The sequence below is a fragment of the Oenanthe melanoleuca genome, chromosome 14 (genome assembly GCF_029582105.1).
Source record: "Oenanthe melanoleuca isolate GR-GAL-2019-014 chromosome 14, OMel1.0, whole genome shotgun sequence".
NCBI lineage: Eukaryota > Metazoa > Chordata > Aves > Passeriformes > Muscicapidae > Oenanthe > Oenanthe melanoleuca.
In genome coordinates this window covers 5608685-5630705 of record NC_079348.1, presented here as the reverse complement: position 1 = coordinate 5630705, position 22021 = coordinate 5608685, and the positions used below count along the sequence as shown (strand labels likewise).

Genomic DNA, 22021 nt, shown 5'->3' with positions numbered 1-22021 from the left:
TTTGCTCCTTGTTTCTCTCCAGTTTTTCCCCAGCTCTGCCCCATCCTAACTCCTGCTAATGGGAGATTTGCTCTTCACCCCTGTCCCATCCGAGCTGAGGTTCAGGCATGGGGACAGGATCTGAGTGATGGGGGAAGGTGAAGCCACCTCTGCCACGTCCAGCCCACGTTGGAGAGGAGCTGCTCTGGGGGCCAGCCCCGTGTCACAGGCCATTAATCCACACTAAATCAAGCTGTCAGTCAGCGAGGGAGGCTCCCAGCTCCACTAAATCCAGCCACTGACAACCCAGGACGTGGAGAGCTGTCAGTTATTTGGGTTTTAAACACCAGCCATCCCCTCTCAGAGCAGGAGAGCTGTGCCATAAAGCTCCCTCCTAATTACACATTAGAAGGTTTATGAGGGGAGAAGCTGCTGAGAGTTAAGGCCCAGCTGAACACCACTGGTGTCCCTCCTACAGAGGACACAATTAAAACGTGGCTGTGTTTGTCAGAGGCAAAGGGCTGGATTATCATGCAAAGCAGAGGAAGGACAAGAACGGGAAGTGAAGGCTGACAAACTGTCAGCCCTGGTGTGTTGCTCGCCAGCAGAAGCAGAAAAGGCCCCATGGCAGATGCCAGGGATGCAGCTGCACCCTTCACTTTGAATTTACTGACTTCTGCTGGTTCGTGTCCATGTGTGACACCGCGCTCCCTCATTTGGTTAAAAATAAATAGAAAAGGAAGAAAACAGAAAAACACTACTCAAGACACCAGAAAGGAAACTGAAGTGAGAACTGCCCTCAGGGCGTGGGAAGCAAAACCCAGCATTTATGAGGTAGACAATTCCCACTCCAAGTAGATGGGTTCTTTCCCAAAATGTCTGTTGCCTTCATGGAAATCATCATCTTGAAAGCTGGACAGGGACTTTTTACAAGGAGGTGGAGAGACAGGACAAGGGGGAATGGCTTCAAACTGCCAGAGGGCAGGGATGGATGGGATATTAGGGAGAAATTCCTCCCTCTGAGGGTGGTGAGACCCTGGTACAGGTTGTCCAGAGAAGCTGGGGCTGCCCCATCCCCTGAAAGTGTCCAAGGCCAGGTTGGATGGGGCTTGGAGCCACCAGGTCTAATAGAAAGCGTCCCTGCCCAAGGCAGGGGGATGGAACTGGCTGATCTTTAAGTCCCTTCTAATCCAGACCATTCCATTTAGCTGCAATTCTCTTCCAGTTGCCTGACATCATCTCTTGCTTGGGAAAAGCACACAAAGTCCAAAATTGTGGTGGGGAGAGGAAGCAGAAAAGGAAATCTCCCTCTCCTTGTCCTGGGTCAGGGAGGCTCTTTCTGAGGTGACAGAAGCCAGGAGGATGTGTCACTTCTGGAGGTGGTTTAGTGGTGGAGGTGGCACTGTTTGGTTTATGGTTGATGACTTGGGGGCCTTTTCCAATCTAAATGATTCTGTGAGGCAGATTGACCCAACACCTACAGGGCTGCACAGGCCATCCATGGATGGAGCTCTCCTGGAGCAGCTCCACATCCAGGTGCCCTTCTGGCTTTTGGATCCCCAGGGTGTCTCACAAACACCTCCCTTGCAGACAGGGCTCACTGGGAAGGCAGCTCTGGGTGAGACTGCTGGGAATGCACAGGCCACATGCCCACCCCTAAAGCACAGTGACAGGAACCTCTGGATGAGATCTGCAGCTGGGAAAAGAGGGGTGAAGACAGCTTCTCCATCCCTCCCTGCAGCACTGGGAACCTTAACATGGCTGTGCCATTTGTCTTTTGCTTTGCATGTAAAAGCTGAGGGCACAATCTATTCCCCATTCCTCAGCCAGTCCAGCTGATGTCTGGGGAGCACTTATAGTGGCACAGACAGAGCCTGCTTGATTGCATTTCTTGTAATGCACAAAGAGCTAAACTGGAATCCATTTCTCCAAGGACAGAGAAGTTGAAGGAAAAGAAAAACTCTTCTGCTTCTGTAATGTCTTCCTCTAGCACAGATCACTCTGGAAAAAATACCGGTTTGCCTGCCTCATCCCTGTGTGTGAGTGTACTCAAAATGCAGGGGAGGTAGTGAGCCTGGTCACCTTCCATAAAGCCAGCAGAGAAACAGGGAAATCAAATGAGCAGTCTCAGCTGCCTGCTGCCACCATTGCTAAACCCAGCAGGGCAGCAGAGCCCTGGGAGACACAGCAGGGCTCCGAAAAATTCAAAGGGAAGTGACAAAAGGGAGTAGGGTTTGCCATTTCTGACAGAAAGCCATCCTCCTGCTCTGATGGAAGAGTCTTGGCAGGGAGCTACAGCAGGGAAAATGAGATGATACAGCATTTAACGTTTGGGGTAATGAGGCCTATAATAGATGACACTTGAGACGTGAAACACTAAGGTAGTGGTATTGCATTTAAATATTGGCAACAAACTAAAGCTTTTCATTTGTCTGCTCAATGCCCCTTTTTTGACCTCAGAAGGATAAAAATCTTTTCCTTTCTTGATTTTATGAGAAGAGCACAAGCCAACTGCTCTTCTCTTGGAACAACTCCTCCTTAAAAACAAAGGCTGCTCCAATCCACACTCTACTACCTGTATAAATCAACATGCAAAAGCAAATTCTTAGAAGGATTTTAAAACAGGAGCTGCTCTGAATGACCAGCCCTGAGAGGAGGAATTAGTTCCCTGCTTTTGTTAAGCTCGTAATTCAGATTTCAGACTCTTCCGTGCAGAGATGAGGAAGAAAAGCAGCATGGAGAGGAAGGAAAGAATTCCAACGCTTGGGTGGAATAAGCAAATCTTCCAATTAGTCTGTCTCCTCTCCTGGATCACATTTCACGCTTCCTACAGCTGCAACCAGAATGAAGGATGAGAATCCAGCATACAAATGCCTAGTCCATTTGCTACAGCAGCATGAATAGGATTAAAATAATCTGAAGAGGAATTAAATGCCTCAACAGTCAGGTTGCAATAGCGGGAGAATAAGACCTCTTGTGTGCGATTCCAGGATCAGTGGAGTGGGGCCAGCAGAAGTGACCCAGGGTTAATGCAGCTCAGACCTGCCTTGGAGGGACTGTTTTCTTCCTGCTCAAAAGGAGTGGGCCCCAAATCCTACATCCTTAGGCATGAGCTGTGAAATGTTTCTTCACATCCAACGGGGAGTCGAGGGGATGAGTTTCCAACATCACCACTCGCACGAGCTGGATTTCCAAGCTTGCAGACAATCTGTACATGGGCTGCAGGTTTCCCTCTAAAAACACTCTCAAAAATACTCACAAAAAACCTTTCTGGAGGAAATCACAGGTAAGTAATTTTAAATGGACAAGTATGGTTTTACTTGCTACCTAACAATGCTGTTCAAATAAAATATATTTTCTACCTCTGAAGAAATAAGAACAACTCAAAAAGTTGGTGTAGGTGAAATGGAAGCACAGCAGAGTCATGCCTCTAATTAAAAGCAAACTTGATCACTCTGGGAAGCCCTAGTGCTTTGAGAAGGTATGTATTTCCCTTGCTTTTATTTTGAAAACAATTGTCAAGTTAAATGCCAGAAATAAGAAAGAATTTTTAGGATCAGAGCAGAGCCTCACTACAGAGCAAATTCTATCAGATGCAGCTATGGAAATCTGCATCTTCAGAGATGACCTCAATAATTTTCTTACTGGTCTGGTTAAATGTAATTAAAATTATTGGTTTTAAAGGCAACCTTACATTCAAGACACAAACAAGCCTCTATATAATCAAACAGATAAGCATTAATTTAATCAATATATAATCAAGCAGTGTGCAAGCACCTAGAAGTGAAAAAGAAAGAACCAGCAGCCAAGATGGTGATGTCAAGTGTAAATCATGTCTAATTTCCTTCTGTGACAGAGTAGCAGACCTTGTCAATAGAGGAGAAAGAGCAGACATCATCTATCCTGACTTCAGCAAAGCTTTGACTTGGTGACATTCAAACATGGCCCATGTGGAACAAGGAGCTGGTGGATGTATCACCAGCTGGAAAACTGTACCAGAGAGTGTTATCAACACTCCCTGTCAGAGTGGAGGGGAGTTACCAGGGGAGATTACACAGAGGCCTGGCAGCACTCACTGGCTTTCCTTAATGATCTAGTTCCCAGGAAATCTGTGCTTTTTTAATCTGCAAGGGCTACCAAGCTGAGATCAGGCTGGAGCACACACTGACTTTTAAAATTACCTGTTCCAAGTGAGGAAGTGTTCTGGAAAAAAGCAGAGAACAGCTTCACTGAGATGCAAATCCCAGAAGCAAAGGAGCTCTAGGAAAGCACCAAGAAAAACTGTGGTGATGGGGGATTCCTTCCCCCTGCCTCAGCACCCTCCCTGCAGAACAAATGGGGGAAGAAATGTGTATGTGCTGCTGAAGCCCTGGCCCTATGATTAACATTAAAACAGTAATTAGCTGCTGTGCTCTGCTGCAGAAGGAGACAGATTTCTATCTGTGGTCCTCAAAACACAGCTAGCAAATACTTATTAATCCTTGCTCATGAAAGATGCTGTAAGCATTTAAATGAGTTTTAATTATTAACTATATTAGTTCATCTGTTGGATGATTTTCCAGTGATGTAGCACAGTGAAAGCCAGAGTAGTCGGGGTAATTTTCTGTGACTGCTCCTAAAGAGGAGAAAATATGCTAAACCACATAATAAACCAGTAACATCTTAATGCTGGCTGGAAACACATTCTCTCACAAAATCCCATTACCTTGCTGGAATGACAAACAACCTCTCCACTTCAGCAGGGACTGAAGGAACAGAACTGATGACATCAAACTCCCTGTATGTCCCAGGGCTTACCTGAGGGTCGTGCCTCTATAATGTAGCCAGTTGTGGGTTTTTCTCCTGAATCTCCCTCAGTCCATTGCAGTGTCAGCCCAGAAGCAGATTTTGTCACCAAGATTTCCTGAGGGGAGCCAGGAGACCCTGAAGGAAGAAAAGAGACTAGCAAATGAAGGTGGCATTAAACTGCAGCATGAATTGCTTCTGCTGAGAGAGCAGAAAAATTATCTTGCAGTGTTGGTCAACAAATATGCAACATAAATCAGCTCTATGGGCTACTGACCTGTTTTTTTCACTAGCTCTAGTACCAGCAGTTACCTATCAATGGGGTTTACAGGTCATAGGATCATAGAATATCCTGAGTTGGAAGGGACCCACTGGGATCATTGAAATCCAACTCATGGCCCTACAGGGGATAGGCCTAAGAGTAAGGTACCTGTGTTAAAAAAGCAAGAGGAAAAAGGACTCCCATTTTACCCTGCCACTGCTGTTTCTCATTTCAGAGATGAAAACAGCCTGTGAGGTTCATGGAGAGATTCATGGGGACAGGCACTGCCCATTGGCTTGGGAAGATGCCATGGCCACATCAGAAAGGATTCCTGATCTACAGGTCTGTGGTGTGAGTGTTAGACTGTGGAAGTGGGAAACAAACAAAAATCAGAGCTGTGACCACCTGACTTACCTGACAGGTTGGTATCATTGGAGGGCATTTACCTTGTTGGGTTATCTGTTTATCAAGGTCACAGATCAAATAGGAAAACAGCTCTTTGGGTCCAGGCACTGAACCAAACAGAGAACACTGCCCTGCAGCTGTTCTTGAGACAGCAGGAAATCCACAGATCTCTCCCTCTGCATAAGCCAGAGTGTCAGGAGAGAACAATTGTAAATTCTTTCTGGTTTTGCATCCAGGAGCTTCTGCTGGTTTCAGCAGCTACTCCAGTTCTGCCTCCCACCACAGAGCAGTACAGTCAGAATTATGCACTGTGCTGTCAGGCTGCAGCTTAGAAATCCCTGGCTGGCATGTTTGCATTATGATTTATTTACAGTGTTTTGTTTATTCACATTAGACTTCTAGGTTTCAGGAAAAAAAAAGGAAACATGTTTTTCACGTCAGTTGTGAAATGCACAGAATCACGTCCCGTGACTCAGCTTCTCCTTGGAGTTGGAAATTCATGGGAAGCCCTGAGTACACCATTCCCTGCTGGTTTGTAGAAGTGACCTGTGACTTGTGATTTGCTTTTATAGCCCCCCTCACCTTCTGCTGGCCCAGCTGTGATGTTGGCTTGCAGCTCAGGTCCATAGGCGATGGTTCGGGCTTGCACTCGGAATAAATAAGTGACGCCCTTGGTGAGATCCCGCACCTTCAGCCAGCGCTGCCAGTTCCCCTTGATGTCCACAGTCACCACCTTGCTCACCCCTGGAACAGCCACACCAATAGAAAAAAAATAAGAGAATTCCAATGCAAAAACAGAAATCAAGTGGAGCTTATTACATCTAGATGGTAAGTAAAATCATCTAACAGTTTGCTAAGAAAGTATTTCTTACAATTAGCAGGAGTTTAAGTAGTGATAATAGGCAATTTTCAGCACTGATAAGTATAATTAGAGTTTAAGCTTGATAAGTGGGTACTGACAAGGAAAAAACCTTACAACACAACTGGGAAATTGCCAAGAGACTACATGTAACTTCACTAATTATTCTGTGAAGAAAGGAAGAGGTAAACGAAGAGGAGTGCACATTCCAGATTGCTTCCCAAGCAAGCATTTCTCTATTGCTGCTTCCCCAAAAAACCTGAAGCATTGTCTGGAGGAGTAACAAGGGCCAGGTTTGCTCCATTCATCTCATCCAGCCGTGTCCACCATCCCCATGTGGATGCAGAGTGAAGGATGTGCAGCCCACCAGGACCTTGGGACTACAGATGCCATGGCAACAGGGGATGCAACCAAAGCACTGGGAGCTTAAGCAAGGCTGGAGCCATGGCTTGTGCTTCACTCTTCCCACTCTCTCAGAATTTTTCTTACAAGGATCAATTAAAATCAGAGTTGTTCCCTTCACCAAGATTCATAGTTATTTTCACCTTTAGGTTCTCAATTCTCCATAAAGGACCGAGGGGAAATGAGTGGTTTGGAAACCAAAAATCTGGCTTTCACTGAAATTTTCAAGAAGTAAGTAAAAAGAAAGAATTTGATGTATAAAAGATTTTACAGAACAAAAAGTTCAAATTTAGTGAGTCTTTCTGGTGGTTTTTTGGGTCTGTATATGTACATTTGAAACCAAGAAGGTAGGAAGTAGGAGAAGGATTTTCCCACTAGAAATGGCTGCTTGCTAGTTTATCTTTCCAAAAAACACAGAAGGAAGATGTTTTCAGTCCAGATGCTTACTTTATGCAAATCAAGATGATGCTTTCAGTTTTAATCACTTAAATAAAGAGTAAGTGATTTCTGTTCAAAGTTTTTCCTCCAGATACAATTTATAACTCAGGGAAACTTTCCTTGGCTAACGAGGACACAGTAAAAGTGCTCCCTCCTTCAACAGGTGAACTATTTCATTTCTCTGAGACAAATCAGGAGGCATTTGTCATTTTCAAGTTATGTTCAAAAAACAAAACAAAACAAAAAACTGCTGAAAAAGGCTCTGGGGCAATTTTGTTGTCTATTATTGTGTAAAACATAACAGTGTAAAGCTTAGACAATAAAAGGTCAAGCAGGGATAAGACTGTGCTAAAGAACAGATCACTGCTGGAAAAATAGGCAGGTGAGTGGTGGCTGGTGAGTGGGAAGGTAGAAGGTGTCACCATGGGAGGACGTTCAGCCAAAAATCGAGGGTGGGTGGAAAGTCAAAATATGAATGAGAAAAACTCCAAAAGAAGGTCCAGTCCATCCAGGTTGGTGCACTGCAGTGCTCACATGGAGGAATGTGGTTTCTACCCCCCATTTATTTAAGAGCTGGACTTGATGATCCACGTGGGTCCCTCCCAACATGGAATATTTGTGAATCTCTGAAAATGATGGCATCAAGGAAGGGATTATTTTCCATGGAAGAAGAATAAATATGCCTGCTGAAAGAAAAATGTTGGCACAAGAACAAATGGTGGGTGAAGACTGAAAAATAAATTTAGGCAAATATTTTGCATCTGAGGAAGATTTCTCCATAACCTTCCTGCTCACATCAGAAACCTTCCAGAGGGGAAGGAGAGACAGGCTGGAGTCAGGGGCAGCACAGACAGAGGTGGGGAAGAGAAGAAAAGGCAACAAAGGTTCTGAAGGATGTTAAGTCAAATACATGCAGAGAAAACATGATCTGACACTTCTATATTTTCAAGGGGAAAAAATGTATGCTTGAACAATGTGTAGGAATGAAGAAAAGGGAGGAAATGCCCGACCAGCCTGAACCTCCTGCGTAACCTGTGCACATTTCTTGGTCAGAATTAGAAATGCTTCCTCTATTAGCTCTTTGTGCTCAGACCTGCCAGCCATAAAGGCTGACAGTGCTTTTATTCTGGTGTTTTCAATCCTGAGTTTAACTTTCTCGGTGCATGAGACATGGATATTCAGACAATATAGATCATTATTCCTTACAGGAGAAGCAAATACAAGTGATTGATATCCTTATTTCTTTGGAAAAGAGTTTAAAATGGATTGGCAATGGCTGAAATTACTCTCCCTCCTGTCATGCTGCCAAAGCTGGACATCCTATTGAACCATTGGCAATCTACCAGGAATATAAAAATATTAATAAGGCCATCCACAAACCATGTCATCTTTTCTAATTCACCTTTGGAATGAATTTACATTTGTTTTCAGAGAAACTGCCAAATCCTTTTCTGTTGCTGTTCTGGCAAATTAATGGAACATTTGTGGCCAGCACATTGTTGTGGTGTAACTGAACTCCAGAGCTGGGTTAAAAATGCTGCCTGAAAACTCCACGTGAAGAGGCACAACCAGGTCTCTGTCCTGCCATCCTCCCTGTCACAGCAGAGGTGCTGCCAGGGATGGCCAGCACACTTGATGCCTGAGCAATCTCTGTGATAACAGAAGTGACACATGATGTGATAAGCAACACAAATGTGCCTGACAACTATTCTGGGATGGAGCCTACTCAGCAGTTTCAAAGGAGACAATCAGGCACTCCCAGGCTGAGCTTCCTCTTCGCCCAGACCAGGTAATGACGGCTGTAAAATGACTTTTCAAATCACACAGACTATAGTTTGTGCAAGAAAATGAGAGGAGACAAGACAAAAGCTATATTCCACAATATTATGGCTCGCTGAAGCGTTTTGGCAAAAGTGGAATTGTTTTATTTACCCTTTGCCACCTGGCTTCTCTCGGAAAACAGCAGAGAGCAAGTAGGAAATTGGGCAGAGATGAAAGGTCCTACAGTCCTATTGTGTCACTTCCCCATGAATATGTATGATCAGAGGTCTTTCTTACCCTGGACAGGAGCCAGAGGCTCGTAGACGACTCGGTAACCCTGCAGGACTCCATTTGCTGCTGTTGGCTCGCCCCAAGACACGTTGAGGGTAGTGCAGGTGATTTCAGAGAAAGCCAGGAAGCTGGGAGCACTGGGTGCTGAAAGGATTGCACACAGATTGAATTGCAGCAGCAGCAGTCCATCTGATATACATATATATTATAAAACATAGCTTTATTTGCCCAGCCTAGATCTAAAGGAAACAAGCTGAGAATGGGATTTATCAGTTGTACCCAAATGTCCTGTAATCAGTCAGAAATGCAGCCTGTCCTAAAAATACAGCCAGTCAGCTGCAAAACTGAACCTCCACAGCAAACAAGGAGATAGGGCACAAAAGGGAAGGGCCCTCAGAAGGGTGCTATAGGAGTCACATCCTCTTCATAGCCACCACCAAGGGCATTGCTTTCACCCTGTGCCAGAGCACTCCCAGCACATCCAGCACAGGGACTGCTCAGCCTCACTGAGAGGCTGCTGATCCAGCCTTAAAAAAAAAACCAAATAGGGAGGAATTCTAAAAAGCATGCTAGTTGTCATCAGAGCAACTTCCAGGCACTGGAGATGAGTTCCTTCTGATTTCCAGATGTGGCAGCAGAAACCAGAAACAGAGCCACACACTGTTTAGTTTAGGCACTGGCCCTTCTGCCATGCCCTTCTCATTCCAGCTGCATCACTCCCTTTCCTCACATTCCACTTATTTAATGCTTTTTTTTTTCAGCTTTCAACACCTCCACAAGGCCAATCCCAACAGCAGCATGCCCCATGTCCCTGGGGGAGCAGGACAAGGTCCCCACCTGCCTGGAGGGTCCTGCCCGGGGCGGGGCTGCTGCGGGGGCCGTCCCCGGCCGCGTTGAAGGCGGAGATGCACACCAGGTACCGCGTGTGGCTCGTCAGGTTCTTGAGCCGCACGCTGGTCTCGGGCAGGAAAAGCACCTTCACCTTCTCCGTGTCGTTCAGAGCGTCGCTCTCCCAGTAGTAAATCTGTTGGGGCAGCGGGATGGAATCCCAGCATTGTTAAATTTGGAAAAGTCCTCTAAGATCATGAGTGCAAACATCAACCCAACTCCCAGGTTTGTCACTAAACTGCAGTAATACTGAACGAGTCTAAGCCATAGTAACATCTAAACAAGTCTAAGCCATAGTCTATATCGTGTGCACAGCCAAACTATACTTAGCTGTTTTTCTCCATATTTTACTGCCTAGTTATTTTTCTGCATATTTTACTGTTTCTTCACATGCTTAGCTCTTTTTCTGTATATTTCTTAGTTTATAACAAGTGCAAAAATAAACAATTTTTAAGTAATTTTCTGCAACTTGTTAAAAACCATTCAAAGCTACTAAAACATAAATTGTGTTTAATCAGAAAAAAAAGAACTAAGAAACAGAATACCAAAATTAAAAGACCCAAAATAAAAGTAAGCAACAAAGTTCTAAACAACAATCAATCATCATACCTAAAGAACTTCTGCAAGGCACGAAAACAGCACAAAAGCACCAATTAAAAAATATGTAATCTCATAAACAGTAGTCTTAAAATGTATAATTAAAACTAGAAGTAAACAATAAAACAACTTCTACATAATCATATTAATATTCTATCCAAAAGTCCTGTTTCTCCCACACTAAACCACATTCCCAAGTGCCATATCCACTCATCTTCAGAACACTCCAAGGCTTGGTGATTCTATCACCTCCCTGGGCAGCCTGCTCCCAGCCTGACCACGCTTTCTGAGAAGAATTTTTTCCTAATATCTAATCAGAACCTCCAATGGCAAAACTTCCCACTCATTCTATCACATGTTTTAGTATATCCTACACCTAGAAAATATTTGGCCACTGCAGCTACAAAACAACCAGAAAGACAGTGTAGTCTTGCCCTGGACTCCTCTGTTAGTTGGGGTATTCAGGTTTTTCAGCACATGCCAAATCTTTTCCTTAGCAAATTCCCCTGAGTCCAATGACCATGTAGCTGAGTACATAACTCAAAAATAGAGCAAAGGCTGAAGAATATGGCTTAATGACAGCAGGTATGAGCTGCCAGGGTTCAGTGAGGGGAGGTCAGTTTAAACACTCCCTGCAATGCAAGCTGCCTGTCAGCACTGGCATCCTGATACACCCTGATGGTCTATAACTCCCCTTTGCACACTGGTGTTCACAGCACAGCCAGGAAAATGCCCTCCTGAAGAGGGTAACAAAGATTCTCCCTAAGGTTCCTTGAGGTGCTTTTCCCCCTTCTACCATTACATAATTTTTACCCTGATGCCATAAAATTGGGCTTTGGAGAAGTTGTTTCCAAGTGGAAAATTGGTGCCAGCCCTACTTATTGGACAGGCCTGGCAGTGAGAGCATTACAACAGGCCAAAGCAAGCCAGAGAGCTGAGAGAACAAGCCAAGGCAAGACTCCACCTTGGCTCTCCAAGCCAAGCTGCTGAAGCCATCTATATATGTACAAAAGGGAAAGGACAGGGATTGATATATAAGGATGCTTGTTACTGCCAAGAAGGGTTGCCAGATTATTCACATTGGCTTGGCTCTCCTTCACTTATGGAACTAAATTCATGGAGAGAGGCAGAGCCAGACACTGAAACCAAGCCAAGCTCCAGTGTTTGTAGACTTGCCCATTCCCACTCTCTGAGGGTCCATTCTCATGCTGGAGATGCTGAGTAGCGTGTCTCTGCAACGTGCTCATCTCCAGCAAACCAAATGAAATTAATATTCTGATTTAATTTTGTTAAAGTTAAGGAAATGAAGCAATGCTTCCAAAATCTGACCTGACTCAGGCTTCCAGCTGGGAGAAAGTTCTGCTCTTCCTAAAGGCTTGTAGCATTTGATGGAGGGAAAGCTCAGTTAATTTTCTTCAATACATTTCTTGCCCCCAGCTCTTGTGTATCTGTGTTGCTTTTTGGAGCAGATATGTTGCCTGCTTAAGTGGAGCTGTCTCCTTATCTGCATTCCCTGTTTCCCCATGCTCTCCTTCTCCATAAATAACGACACACTCTCCCTTTTCTCTTCTTCCCCCTCCCAGTCTCTTTCTTTTGCTTTTGGGACTTGCTGCTGTTCCCTACTGCAGCCTGAGCACTGCTCTAATTTGCCGTATGTGGCGAGGGTGACTGCACTTTGTAGAGATCTCTCACAAGTAAATAGCAATGCCAAGCAAGATAAATGAAAACAGTAGAAATGGGAGGATTGCCTTGTAGCCTTGGATGTTCCCGTTCTGGCTGTCGGCAGGAGGGGGGTCCCAGGTGAGCTCCAGCTGGCTGGCGGAAAGGGAATGGACCTGGATGTTCTGCGGGGCCAGCGCCGGTGCTAGGGAGGAAGGAGGACAGAAGAATTAACAGTGACAAGCAGAATTAGCTCATATCCAGGTTTTTCATTTGCAGAAGGACCCAGGACAGACTCTGTTTATGCCACAAGTCAGCAATGAGCCAGCCCGGGGGTGTCTGTGTCATCGGGATGTCTCGGCACAGGAGGCGTGAGCAGCAGCTGAGCCTTGGGACATGGCTGTGCTCAGCACCTTGCGGGCTGACTGAGACACTGAATCAACTCAATCCTGCCAGCAGCCTTGGAAAAGAAAGGAAAACTTTCCCTTGGTTCCCTGGTAGTTTGGGGCTCACCTTTGGCAGTGGCTGGTGCTCCTGACTGACTGCTCCTGACGAGCAAGGCAGCCCCTGCCATCATCAGCCCAAATGCCATTCAGCAGCAAGACTTTGGGTCAGAATACTGCCTAAAATTACCTCCAAACCCAGTCAGCTGCTAATCAATTCACTAATATTTTATGTATGACAGAATGACTTCTAGTTTGCTACTACAACTTTTTTTTAGCTCCACTTTGATTGCACCTCCACATTATACACCAACCCTCTTTGGATCCTGATGGCATTTCTTCTTTGAATTGTGATGTGCTAGAAAACCAATCTTGGAGTGCACCTGGGTCACTCCATCTCTTTCCTTTGTCCAGATCCAACTTGGTGCAGGTGGATTTTCCTCCCCAGCAGCTATTGAGGACACTCTGTTCTCCTGACCTGCTGTCTGAGCCTCCGGCAGGTTTTAACAAAACAGCTCCTCTTCTGTTCACAGAAAAGCTGCCGAAGCATGTCCTGGTCAAACTCCAGAAGTGGGGAGAGAAAGGCAGGGCAAAGGCTACACTTCTCCTTTCTCTGTGCTCACAGTGCCACAGCCTTCTACCAGACCCCCTGAGAAAGTTGTCTCTTTTCTCTCTGCCCCTTTCTGGGCCATAAATAGAAGTGATAAAATATTCACCACTTGCACTGGATAGCCCGGTTAGCTGCTCCTCTGGAGACTTCTTCTTAAGAGAGAATGACCTTCATAAGTCACACTTTTCTACCAATACTCCCTCCCCCCAGAGTTATAAAATAAAAAAGTAATTAACACCCACTCAGCCTGACACCAACTATTTATTTTGTTCTAACTGTGTGGTTTCCATATTATCACTGCCCACCCTGCCGTTAATGGAAATGTTAATAACCAGCGCCAGGTTGTTGTGACAGATGCTTGGGCTCATTATCAGAAATTCTTATTTACCGCTCCATTAAACGACAGAATCGCACAAAAAAACAATTCAATCAAAACTAACTGGAGGAATTTTAACAGCCACATTAATAATCCAAAACATAAATAAAGTTAATGTCTTTTGCATGTTTGCCATCGGCAACTCTATTGCAAAATTATTGCTGTACAATTAAAACGTGAAAGGTAAAATTGAAAATAGCCTTTATCCCAGGGCTCGGTTAAAACTGTTTATTTATTGTGGGTTTTTTTTTTTTTGGGGGGCTGGATGGTGAATACATGAGGTGACAGTGACCATCAGTAAACCCCAGCCTGGTCACAAGGGTGCACTTGTCTAATTATTGCCCTGCCTTCTGTGCTCTTCCCTTGGCTGGATGCCCTCAGTGCAAGGGAAGCTGTTAGGGACCAATACCCTCAAGATTTTGTGAATTTCACAGCACAAACCATAGCGTGAGACCAAACTGATCACAGAGAGCAAAGCTGAAAACACATCCCAGAGATCTGCCAGGATGACAAGCTCAGGGAAACAGGAACTTGCACAGTCACAGAGGAAAATGGGTTGCTTTAGAGTGCATTTTCTTTCTAGGGACTGACACCACTGTCTGTCCTGAGCTGTCAGCTTCACAGTGCTCTCTACACCCAGCCCTGAAGCAGCACCTCCAAGAGCATTTTTCTTTGGATGCCATGTGCCAGCCTGGAACAAACACAGCTTCAGAGATGTGACCATCAGAGGAGACAGTGTGTACAACCCACTGCCAGAAAAAAACACTGCTTCTCCTCAACCCCTTCATGCAGCACATCCAAGAAACACAGTGGTTAAAACCTGCCAGTGATAACTGCACCGACACACTCGCTGCTGGAGCTGCACTTGGCGGAATATTTGATGGGAGGAATGAAAAGAAATGTGTGGAAAAAGACATTTCTCTCCACTATCACAGAGCCTCCACGAGATGCAAATTGTTTGGTTTTGTGCCCTGTGAGTCTGTCCCTCTGTTCAACTTTGAAAGGCTGATGTGTCCCTGTGCCTCTGAGCACAGATTTCTTGTTGACAGCGAGGGACAGCAGAAGAGAGCTGCTGATGCTTGATGTGGCTCGGTGCCGACAGCACGTTCCATTAAGAGTGAAGTGAAATACTTCAAAAAGAAGGAAACACATCCCTGAAGACCCCACCTGTTTGCAACCCCAAACCATTCCCTGAATATATGGATAGCTTGTGTCAATAAAAGCAAGTGCATTTTAAAGGTGAATTCAAAAGGCTTTTTACCTTCTAGGAATGCACTTCAAGATTACTGAGCTCGGAATTTTTCATGGCTGTTGAAATCTCAAATACATAAAAAGCAAGGTTAGAGCTGCATACCTCACACTGCTTTAGGTGTTAGTGACATTATCAACTATAGCAGGAGCAACACAGACCCCGAGGGTCTAAACACAGCTCTTGGCAGGTGGAAAGCATTTCACTTTGCCTGAAAAAAAATCTGTGTACTCATGAAGTCAAATTCTGTGCACGTATCCTGCCTTGGAATCTCATGCAGATATTTGTAAACACTTCTTTTCTTATCTGATTTCAATTTACCTTTGAGATTGTCTCCTTGAAACTCCCAGCCAAAACCTAAGGAGAAAGACTGAGCAGGTTGTATAGTAATTAGTAACAAACAGTAACAAATATGGGCTGGGCTGCTGTTGGCAGGATCACGTAAAGACAACAAATCTATCCAGAAACGTGGTGAGAGTGTCAAAATGAGCCCATAAATAAAGTTACACATCTAAATCCACATTTACACATATCACTGCCCTCATTTCCCAGCTGCACTGAGCAGCCTCTGCTCTCACTGCAGGCAATTTGAGCTTGCAAATGCTTCTAACCTTTAAAGAGAAGGTGCTTTAAATCCCTGGTGGCCTCCCTGCTCCAGAGCTCTGTGCTCTGCAGAAGGCTCACCTCATCTCTTCTCACTTGGGATATTTGTTCTCTGGGCTGTGGCACCCAGAGCTTTCCATCAATATGGAAATACTATTCCTTTTCCCAGGGACAGTCGCCACGATGCTCTGTGGCACAGGTAGGCTACAAATCCTTGTGATTCATTGGGCAAACTTGATAACTGGTTTTGTGAAGCATTCCTCACTGCTCTTATATCTGCTCCAGTTTCTGGGGAGCAGAGGATTTCTCCTCTAGTAGTTTTCTAATTGCTTCTGCAGTGGCAGTGCTACTGGCAGTACATTCACAGACAAGTTTGGGACAAGATTTCCTGACACTCACATGCCATTTAAATAAACATGCAGGACAAAAATGAGGAGGAAAATGCAGTGAAAGAAACTGAAGGATTTCCTGTGCACCAACTCTATCCCAGACAATCCCAAGCAAATTTCTGTTTTGTAAAGTCCTCTGATCCTTTTCTACCTAGCAAGTGTTTTCCCCCCAGTTCTTCAAAGCATGACCTGGGAAACATACCTGCCTTTATTGCCTAGTAATCAATATGTTTGCATTTTGGTGTTAGCACCTAGAGGCCAGAATCTCATTGCACAATGTGCTGCATAAACACAGAACAAAGACACAGCTCCAGGCCCCAAAATCCTCTAATCTGTCTCCACATTACAGTGGAGGGGTGGTTGCAGCATGTTCTGCATATCAGCTGTAATTTTACCTACCTAGAGATTAACAGCAAGGGAGAAGGCACAGCAATATTCAGTTCAGCATGTGCTGATGGTGAAACCTTGCACACCAGAGTCTCTCTCTCTGATTCCTGGCACACACAGTCATGGAAAATAGGGCTGAAAGGGTTTGGAGAGGACTCAGATATCATCCTCCTGGGTCACACTGGGATCAGCTTACTGGTCAGATGTTCATGTCATCTCAATCACTGACTTCTTTCCAGATTGCGCTGTCATTCCCACACAAGTTCTGTCAGCACCTCTCTACTTTAACAACTCTTAAAATAGGAGTTTGTGTAATACCCATACTTTAAAAATAAAAATAATACAAAAAAACCCCAAAATTGGGATATCTATAATATACCAATAACTCACAAAATAACTCCTGTATTATTCTTTTTGTTGCCTAATCTAAACCATCCTTGCTGTATTGAAGTTATATCCCTGCAGTGACATGGAGATTGCTTCTCCTTCAGCTGCAGCCTTCAAGTCACAGTGTAGATAAGCAATAGTTTAGTGGATTCTAAAGCCAAACACAACACAACAAACAGAAGGTCACCAGATAAAGCAGTGAGACTGATCTGCAGAACAGGCAAAGTGCAACACAAGGGGTCTTCCTGCAGTACAGGCTTAGAGAAGAAACGTGAGGATGGTACCTCCCAGGAATGACAAAAAGGTGGATCTGCAGATGTCTGCAGTCACTCCTTGCATGGAGGAAAAGTGGCATGAGAGAAGAATGTTCAGTGTTTATTGGCCATTTTCTTAGAGAGTCTGGGAAAGAGCAGTGGGAGGATCGGACTGCCCCGCGCAGCAGAGCCTCGGTCCATCAGGAATGCTGAGTGAGTGATGCTGATTAGCTCAATAACAATTAGTCAACTGTGCTTCAAAACCAGCAACTGCAAAGCTGCTTTCCACTGACAGAGCAGCACAAGCTATATTTAGAATGTAAAACACACTTCTCACTAATTTCTGGCTGTTTTAGACTGGGCTTCATCGATGGAAGTCGGTGCTTTTTCGCAGGGCTGTGCTTTCTGTGGTTACTCAGATGTGTTTCAGAGGCACTAAGAGAGGCAGAGCCACATTCCAGGGATGTGGGTCTTAACCCCTCCAACACACTCCATTTGCTACATTGGGCCTGAGTGCTCCTGCCCTCTTACCCAGCAATTTGGCACCAACGTTGCCCTGCCAGGCTTGTGACACCCTGACTTTGTCAAGTTTGTGACACCCTGAGAAATGAAATGAGTCTCAGCAAAGGAGCAATCTGGCCTCCCCATCATTGAGATGTTCAGCTGGATGGGGGAGGAGGCTAAAATAGCTGTAAAAGCCAGGTTTGACTTGGAAATACCCCTTTCCAAGAGATGTTGATCTATGTGTTGATTTACACGGTTGCATAGATCAGTGTAAAAGAAATTGAAACATCTCCTCATGTACCAGTGGAAATGAACACAAGAACTTGAAAAACATCCCTCTCACCCGTCAAGACCACTGATAAAGACAGATCAAAAATGCAAAAATAGAAAGATGTAGAATAGAAAGAAAAATAGGAAGACAAACCTATTTTGGTGGAGAAGAAAGGGTGAAGAGGAGAAAGAGAACAGCTGTCAGGATGAGGACTTTGGGAGTCTGGAACACCTGCAGTTGTTTTACTCTGTGCCATCTTGTCTGGGTAGACAAATACTTGGCTCCTTCTGTATACCACATTTAGTAGAGTAGCTGTGTTTTGCCACATCAATTTTTAAGGGTATTAAAGTCATAAAGAAACATAAATTAAAGCAGCTGCAAATGATCCCCAAATGTAACATCCCCAGCTTCTATGCTTAGCTCTGGGAAGCTTCCCAATGTTGGCACAGGTACCTTCAGCACCTGCAGAGAGACAGGAGGGGTGGAGGGAGAGAGGGAGATGACATTCCTGCAAACTGAATTCCTGAAAACTGAAATGCAGTAAGGACTGGAAGTGGAGTCTCTTTTCCATGGATACAGATCTAGAGGCTTACCAACTAGTGCCCTTTTTGAACTGAGGAGCCATTCTCATCCTGTTCCTCACTATCTCTTCCAGTGGTGGTGAAAATACTGTTGCTGTGATCCCTAATCTTTTAAAGTGGAGTTTGGCTTCCCCAAATGAGCGAGCCATGTGCAATCTGGTAATTTCATGGGGCAGACATGATCTGGGTGATTACAACCATGGCAAACCTCAGGGAGCCGTGCTGTGACAGAGCCTGCAAACAAAAACTACACACTTTCCTTTTGCTGAATTCCACAGTTCTGCTTAGCAAAAATAACTCTAGAACAGGCTATCACATTGCATGCTGAGATCATCCATCAAGGAAGTGAGAGAGCCCAGCCCAAAAGCAAAGCCCTCACAGAACTGTCAGACTGCCTCTGGAAAGAGCATACAGGTGGTTAAAACAAGAAGGGGGAGAATAATAAAATGAGCTTTTCCCTCTATTTCTTTCATGTCAACAAGGATATGATCACACACAGGCAGGCAGCCCATCAGTCAGCAGAGATGGGCCATGAGCAGGAACAGCAAGAGCCTGACAGCACTAGGTGTGCACAAACAACCACAGGCAGGAACCTGCAAGCTAAAACCCCCTTTTTCTTACAGCAGTGCAAATCAGGGATAGCTCCTGCAGCCCCTCTCCCTTACATCCATGCACACTGGGGTTTTCTCCATTGAAGAGCAGATCAGCTGTGTAAGGAGAGCAGTGCCAGCTCTGATGAGTGCAGGATTCACCCCCTTCAGGAGGTGCTGAAGGTTGTGCAAGGGCTGGTGAGGAGCTGCTGTGTGTCTGGTCCTCTCTTGTGTGCACTGGGAGCAGTACAGGATGGGAAAGCATTGCCCTCCACTCTCTTACAATTCTACCCATCAGAGAGGCAAAATTACTGATTTCACATTATTTCCCCGCACCTTCCAGAACCCAAATTTCCTCCTCCTCTATTTATAGTCATGTTCCACTTATTATAATTTGTTAATGCCACATTTGAATATCATAATATCACAAGTTCATGACAGCTGACAAAAGCACCCACTTCACATCCACTAACAACAATGCCAGCACCTACTAAATTCTAATCCTTCTGCTTCACTGCAGCCAAGAGAGCGTATCAAATAATCTCCCCTGGGTTTGCCATCTACCAAATGTCAAAAGCTATATCAGAAAAAAGTCAAAGGGCACAGGTGAGATCTGCCCCCGGAATAACCTTTCACTGTGGCTTTAATGCCAGTTTGGGTAGCTGACCCCCACGAGGGATTAATTTAGGATTTACAGATTGCAATGGTCAGGGAACCCCAGGGAGCCCACAGAAGACTGTGTTCTTGTGCTCCTGGGGAGAGAGAGATTAAATTTAAATTTTCTTGACTCTCAATGAGTTTTCTCTTTCTTTCTTTATTTTTCATCCCTGAGAAGATCACTGTGGTTTTACACTCCCACACTGTCTCAGTGCCTGGACTGCTGTGGCCAAGATATTTTAGACTATTGCTAATTCATACTTTCTACAGCAAAAATGGTAACTTTTTTTTTTGTTGTTTTCAGTCTACAACAGGCAACCTGAAAAGCCTCCAGTTCTGTGATTGACTATGGATACAGCAAACAGATGTTCAGAGAAGAAAACCAACTGTGTTTCTCCACAGCTGGCTTCACAGCAAAGCTGTACAGAGGAGGCAAAGCCACAGGAGTTGAGACCCATATGAAAATACTTACAGCAGAAATTTTGCTCACATATCCCAGGATGACTGCAAACAAGCAGAGCAGGACTGCACAATTAGGCGAAATAGGAATTTGGCTGCAAATATAAGCGTTTAGTCAAAAGCACTCCAACTGCAGCCTGTGTCTGCTGGAATAAGAGTTATCAGCCAGGGGCTTCCCCACCTCTTTACCAGGGCAGTTTCTGGTTCATTTGACTTTACTACTGATTGCTCATGTTTTTTGAAAGGAAGGTTAATTCCTCTGCTTTTAATGGAGTAGCTGTGCTGTTAGTTCAGTAAAGCTTTGCATACACGATCAGGTTTCTCCCTCCGCCCTCTGCTCTGTGCAGGAATGTCCCTGCTCTCTTCACAGCCCATGGAACTCTGCAGCACAGCAGCTCGTTTGTCCTTCCCCTCCCACCAAGTGCAGCACAGAGCCACCAGCCCTCGTGATGAATTTGGGCACGGGAGCCTGCCCGTCTCGGGTACCAAAAGATCAGCATCCGATGGTTGGGGTTGTGAGTTCATCATCAGAGCAAAACGCTGCCTGCAGATCCCAGCCAGGGACCAGCCCGAGGAGCACCAAAACCCGCGGATATTTCTGCTAGGACAGAAGCATCTTTCCTACATTGAGACGTGATAAAAAGGGGCAATTAGAGCCGAGCTAAGCAGGAGCTGCCGCACTGCATAAAGCATTGTGCTGTACCAAAGGCTGCTGATGACCAATATTAACAACTTAATGAGCTGTTAATGAGGCGCGCGTTCGGCTTTTACTTGCAGCACGAAAACATTGCAAATCATTTTAGGGAGCTTCTGTACTGTCAATGGAGAATTAAAGATGTCAAATAAGCCCATCAAATCTATGTCTCAATCTGGACATTGCTTTCCAGTGCATTCGCTTAAAATTCCTTCTCCTATATGGGAGAGTAACTTGCTTTGACAGCACTACGACTCCCAGACTTTGCTTCCTTCTGCCTTGACATTAGATTTCAGTCTCCAGAGAGCTGCAGGGATGTCTTTTTGACATGTTGACATTAAGGACACTTCTTCCACAGACTCACACTGGCACGGTTGCTTTCTGTCTTGCCATTGTAAGAGCAGCTACTGAGCTGAGGTACCAAATCTGGAAGTCTAATTAGTAAACCTTCACATCATCTGTAAACAGATTAAGAATATAAAATTACCCTTAAAAAATAGCCAGTTTGAGTAGGAAAGGGAGCCAAGGCTGACAGAGAAAATTCATTTCCATAACTCCCCAGCATTGTAGCAATACCAGCAGCATACAAGCAGTGACTAATGCTCTAATGTGGGCACACTTTAGTTTGTTATTTTTTACTGTCCTGACATAGCCCTGCAGGATTAGATCCCACAGCCAAGTGCTATCAACACTCCTGTTACCTCCTGTGGAGCTGCATTGAGGGGAACAACAAATCCAAATTGGACTTGCTGCAGACAAGCCCTTAGTGGAGCCCCCATACAGAGTGAACCTGGAGAAGTTTAAAATCCACCAAGAAACACTGATGGGATGTGCCCAGTGGCCAGTCCTGCTCTCTGAAATGGGATGCTCTTGGGATACAGGGGAATTGGTTTCCAAGAAAAACTGGAAAGAGGTTACTTTCCCAATCCAGACAGGAAATGTATCACCACTTCTTTTTTTCCTTCCATCTTCCTACAGTTTGCCTTTCTTGCTCTGCTCTGACTTTACTCTGTCTTTTAGCACACTTCTGGAGAACATGCCTTGCATCTTTATCTCTAAGCTGAGAGGAGACCTTCTCCTTCCTTGGAGAGAAAGACACTGGGACAGGATAGCAACCCAGTGTCATTCCTGGAGCAAGGCATTCCCAGAATGACAGGGTAAAGCTCATCCACAGCAGAGCATCACATTGGAAGAGTTCTGCAGGTTCTTTAAAGGGGAGGGAAGCAGTTTCAAACATCCTG

General features: G+C 44.9%; 1 protein-coding gene across 3 annotated transcripts in view; it reads right to left on the bottom strand.

Moving 5' to 3' along the window:
* The window catches only part of SDK1 (sidekick cell adhesion molecule 1), a 385780-nt gene that overhangs the window by 18249 nt on the left and 345510 nt on the right, over positions 1–22021 (bottom strand). For all 3 annotated transcript variants that reach the window (XM_056503413.1, XM_056503412.1, XM_056503414.1), the window contains 5 exons: positions 12416–12531; positions 10020–10206; positions 9189–9326; positions 6014–6175; positions 4777–4902 (listed from right to left, as the gene is read on the bottom strand). In XM_056503413.1, coding sequence (XP_056359388.1) covers positions 4777–4902; positions 6014–6175; positions 9189–9326; positions 10020–10206; positions 12416–12531 — 729 coding nt within the window. The remainder of the gene's footprint in view (positions 1–4776; positions 4903–6013; positions 6176–9188; positions 9327–10019; positions 10207–12415; positions 12532–22021) is intronic.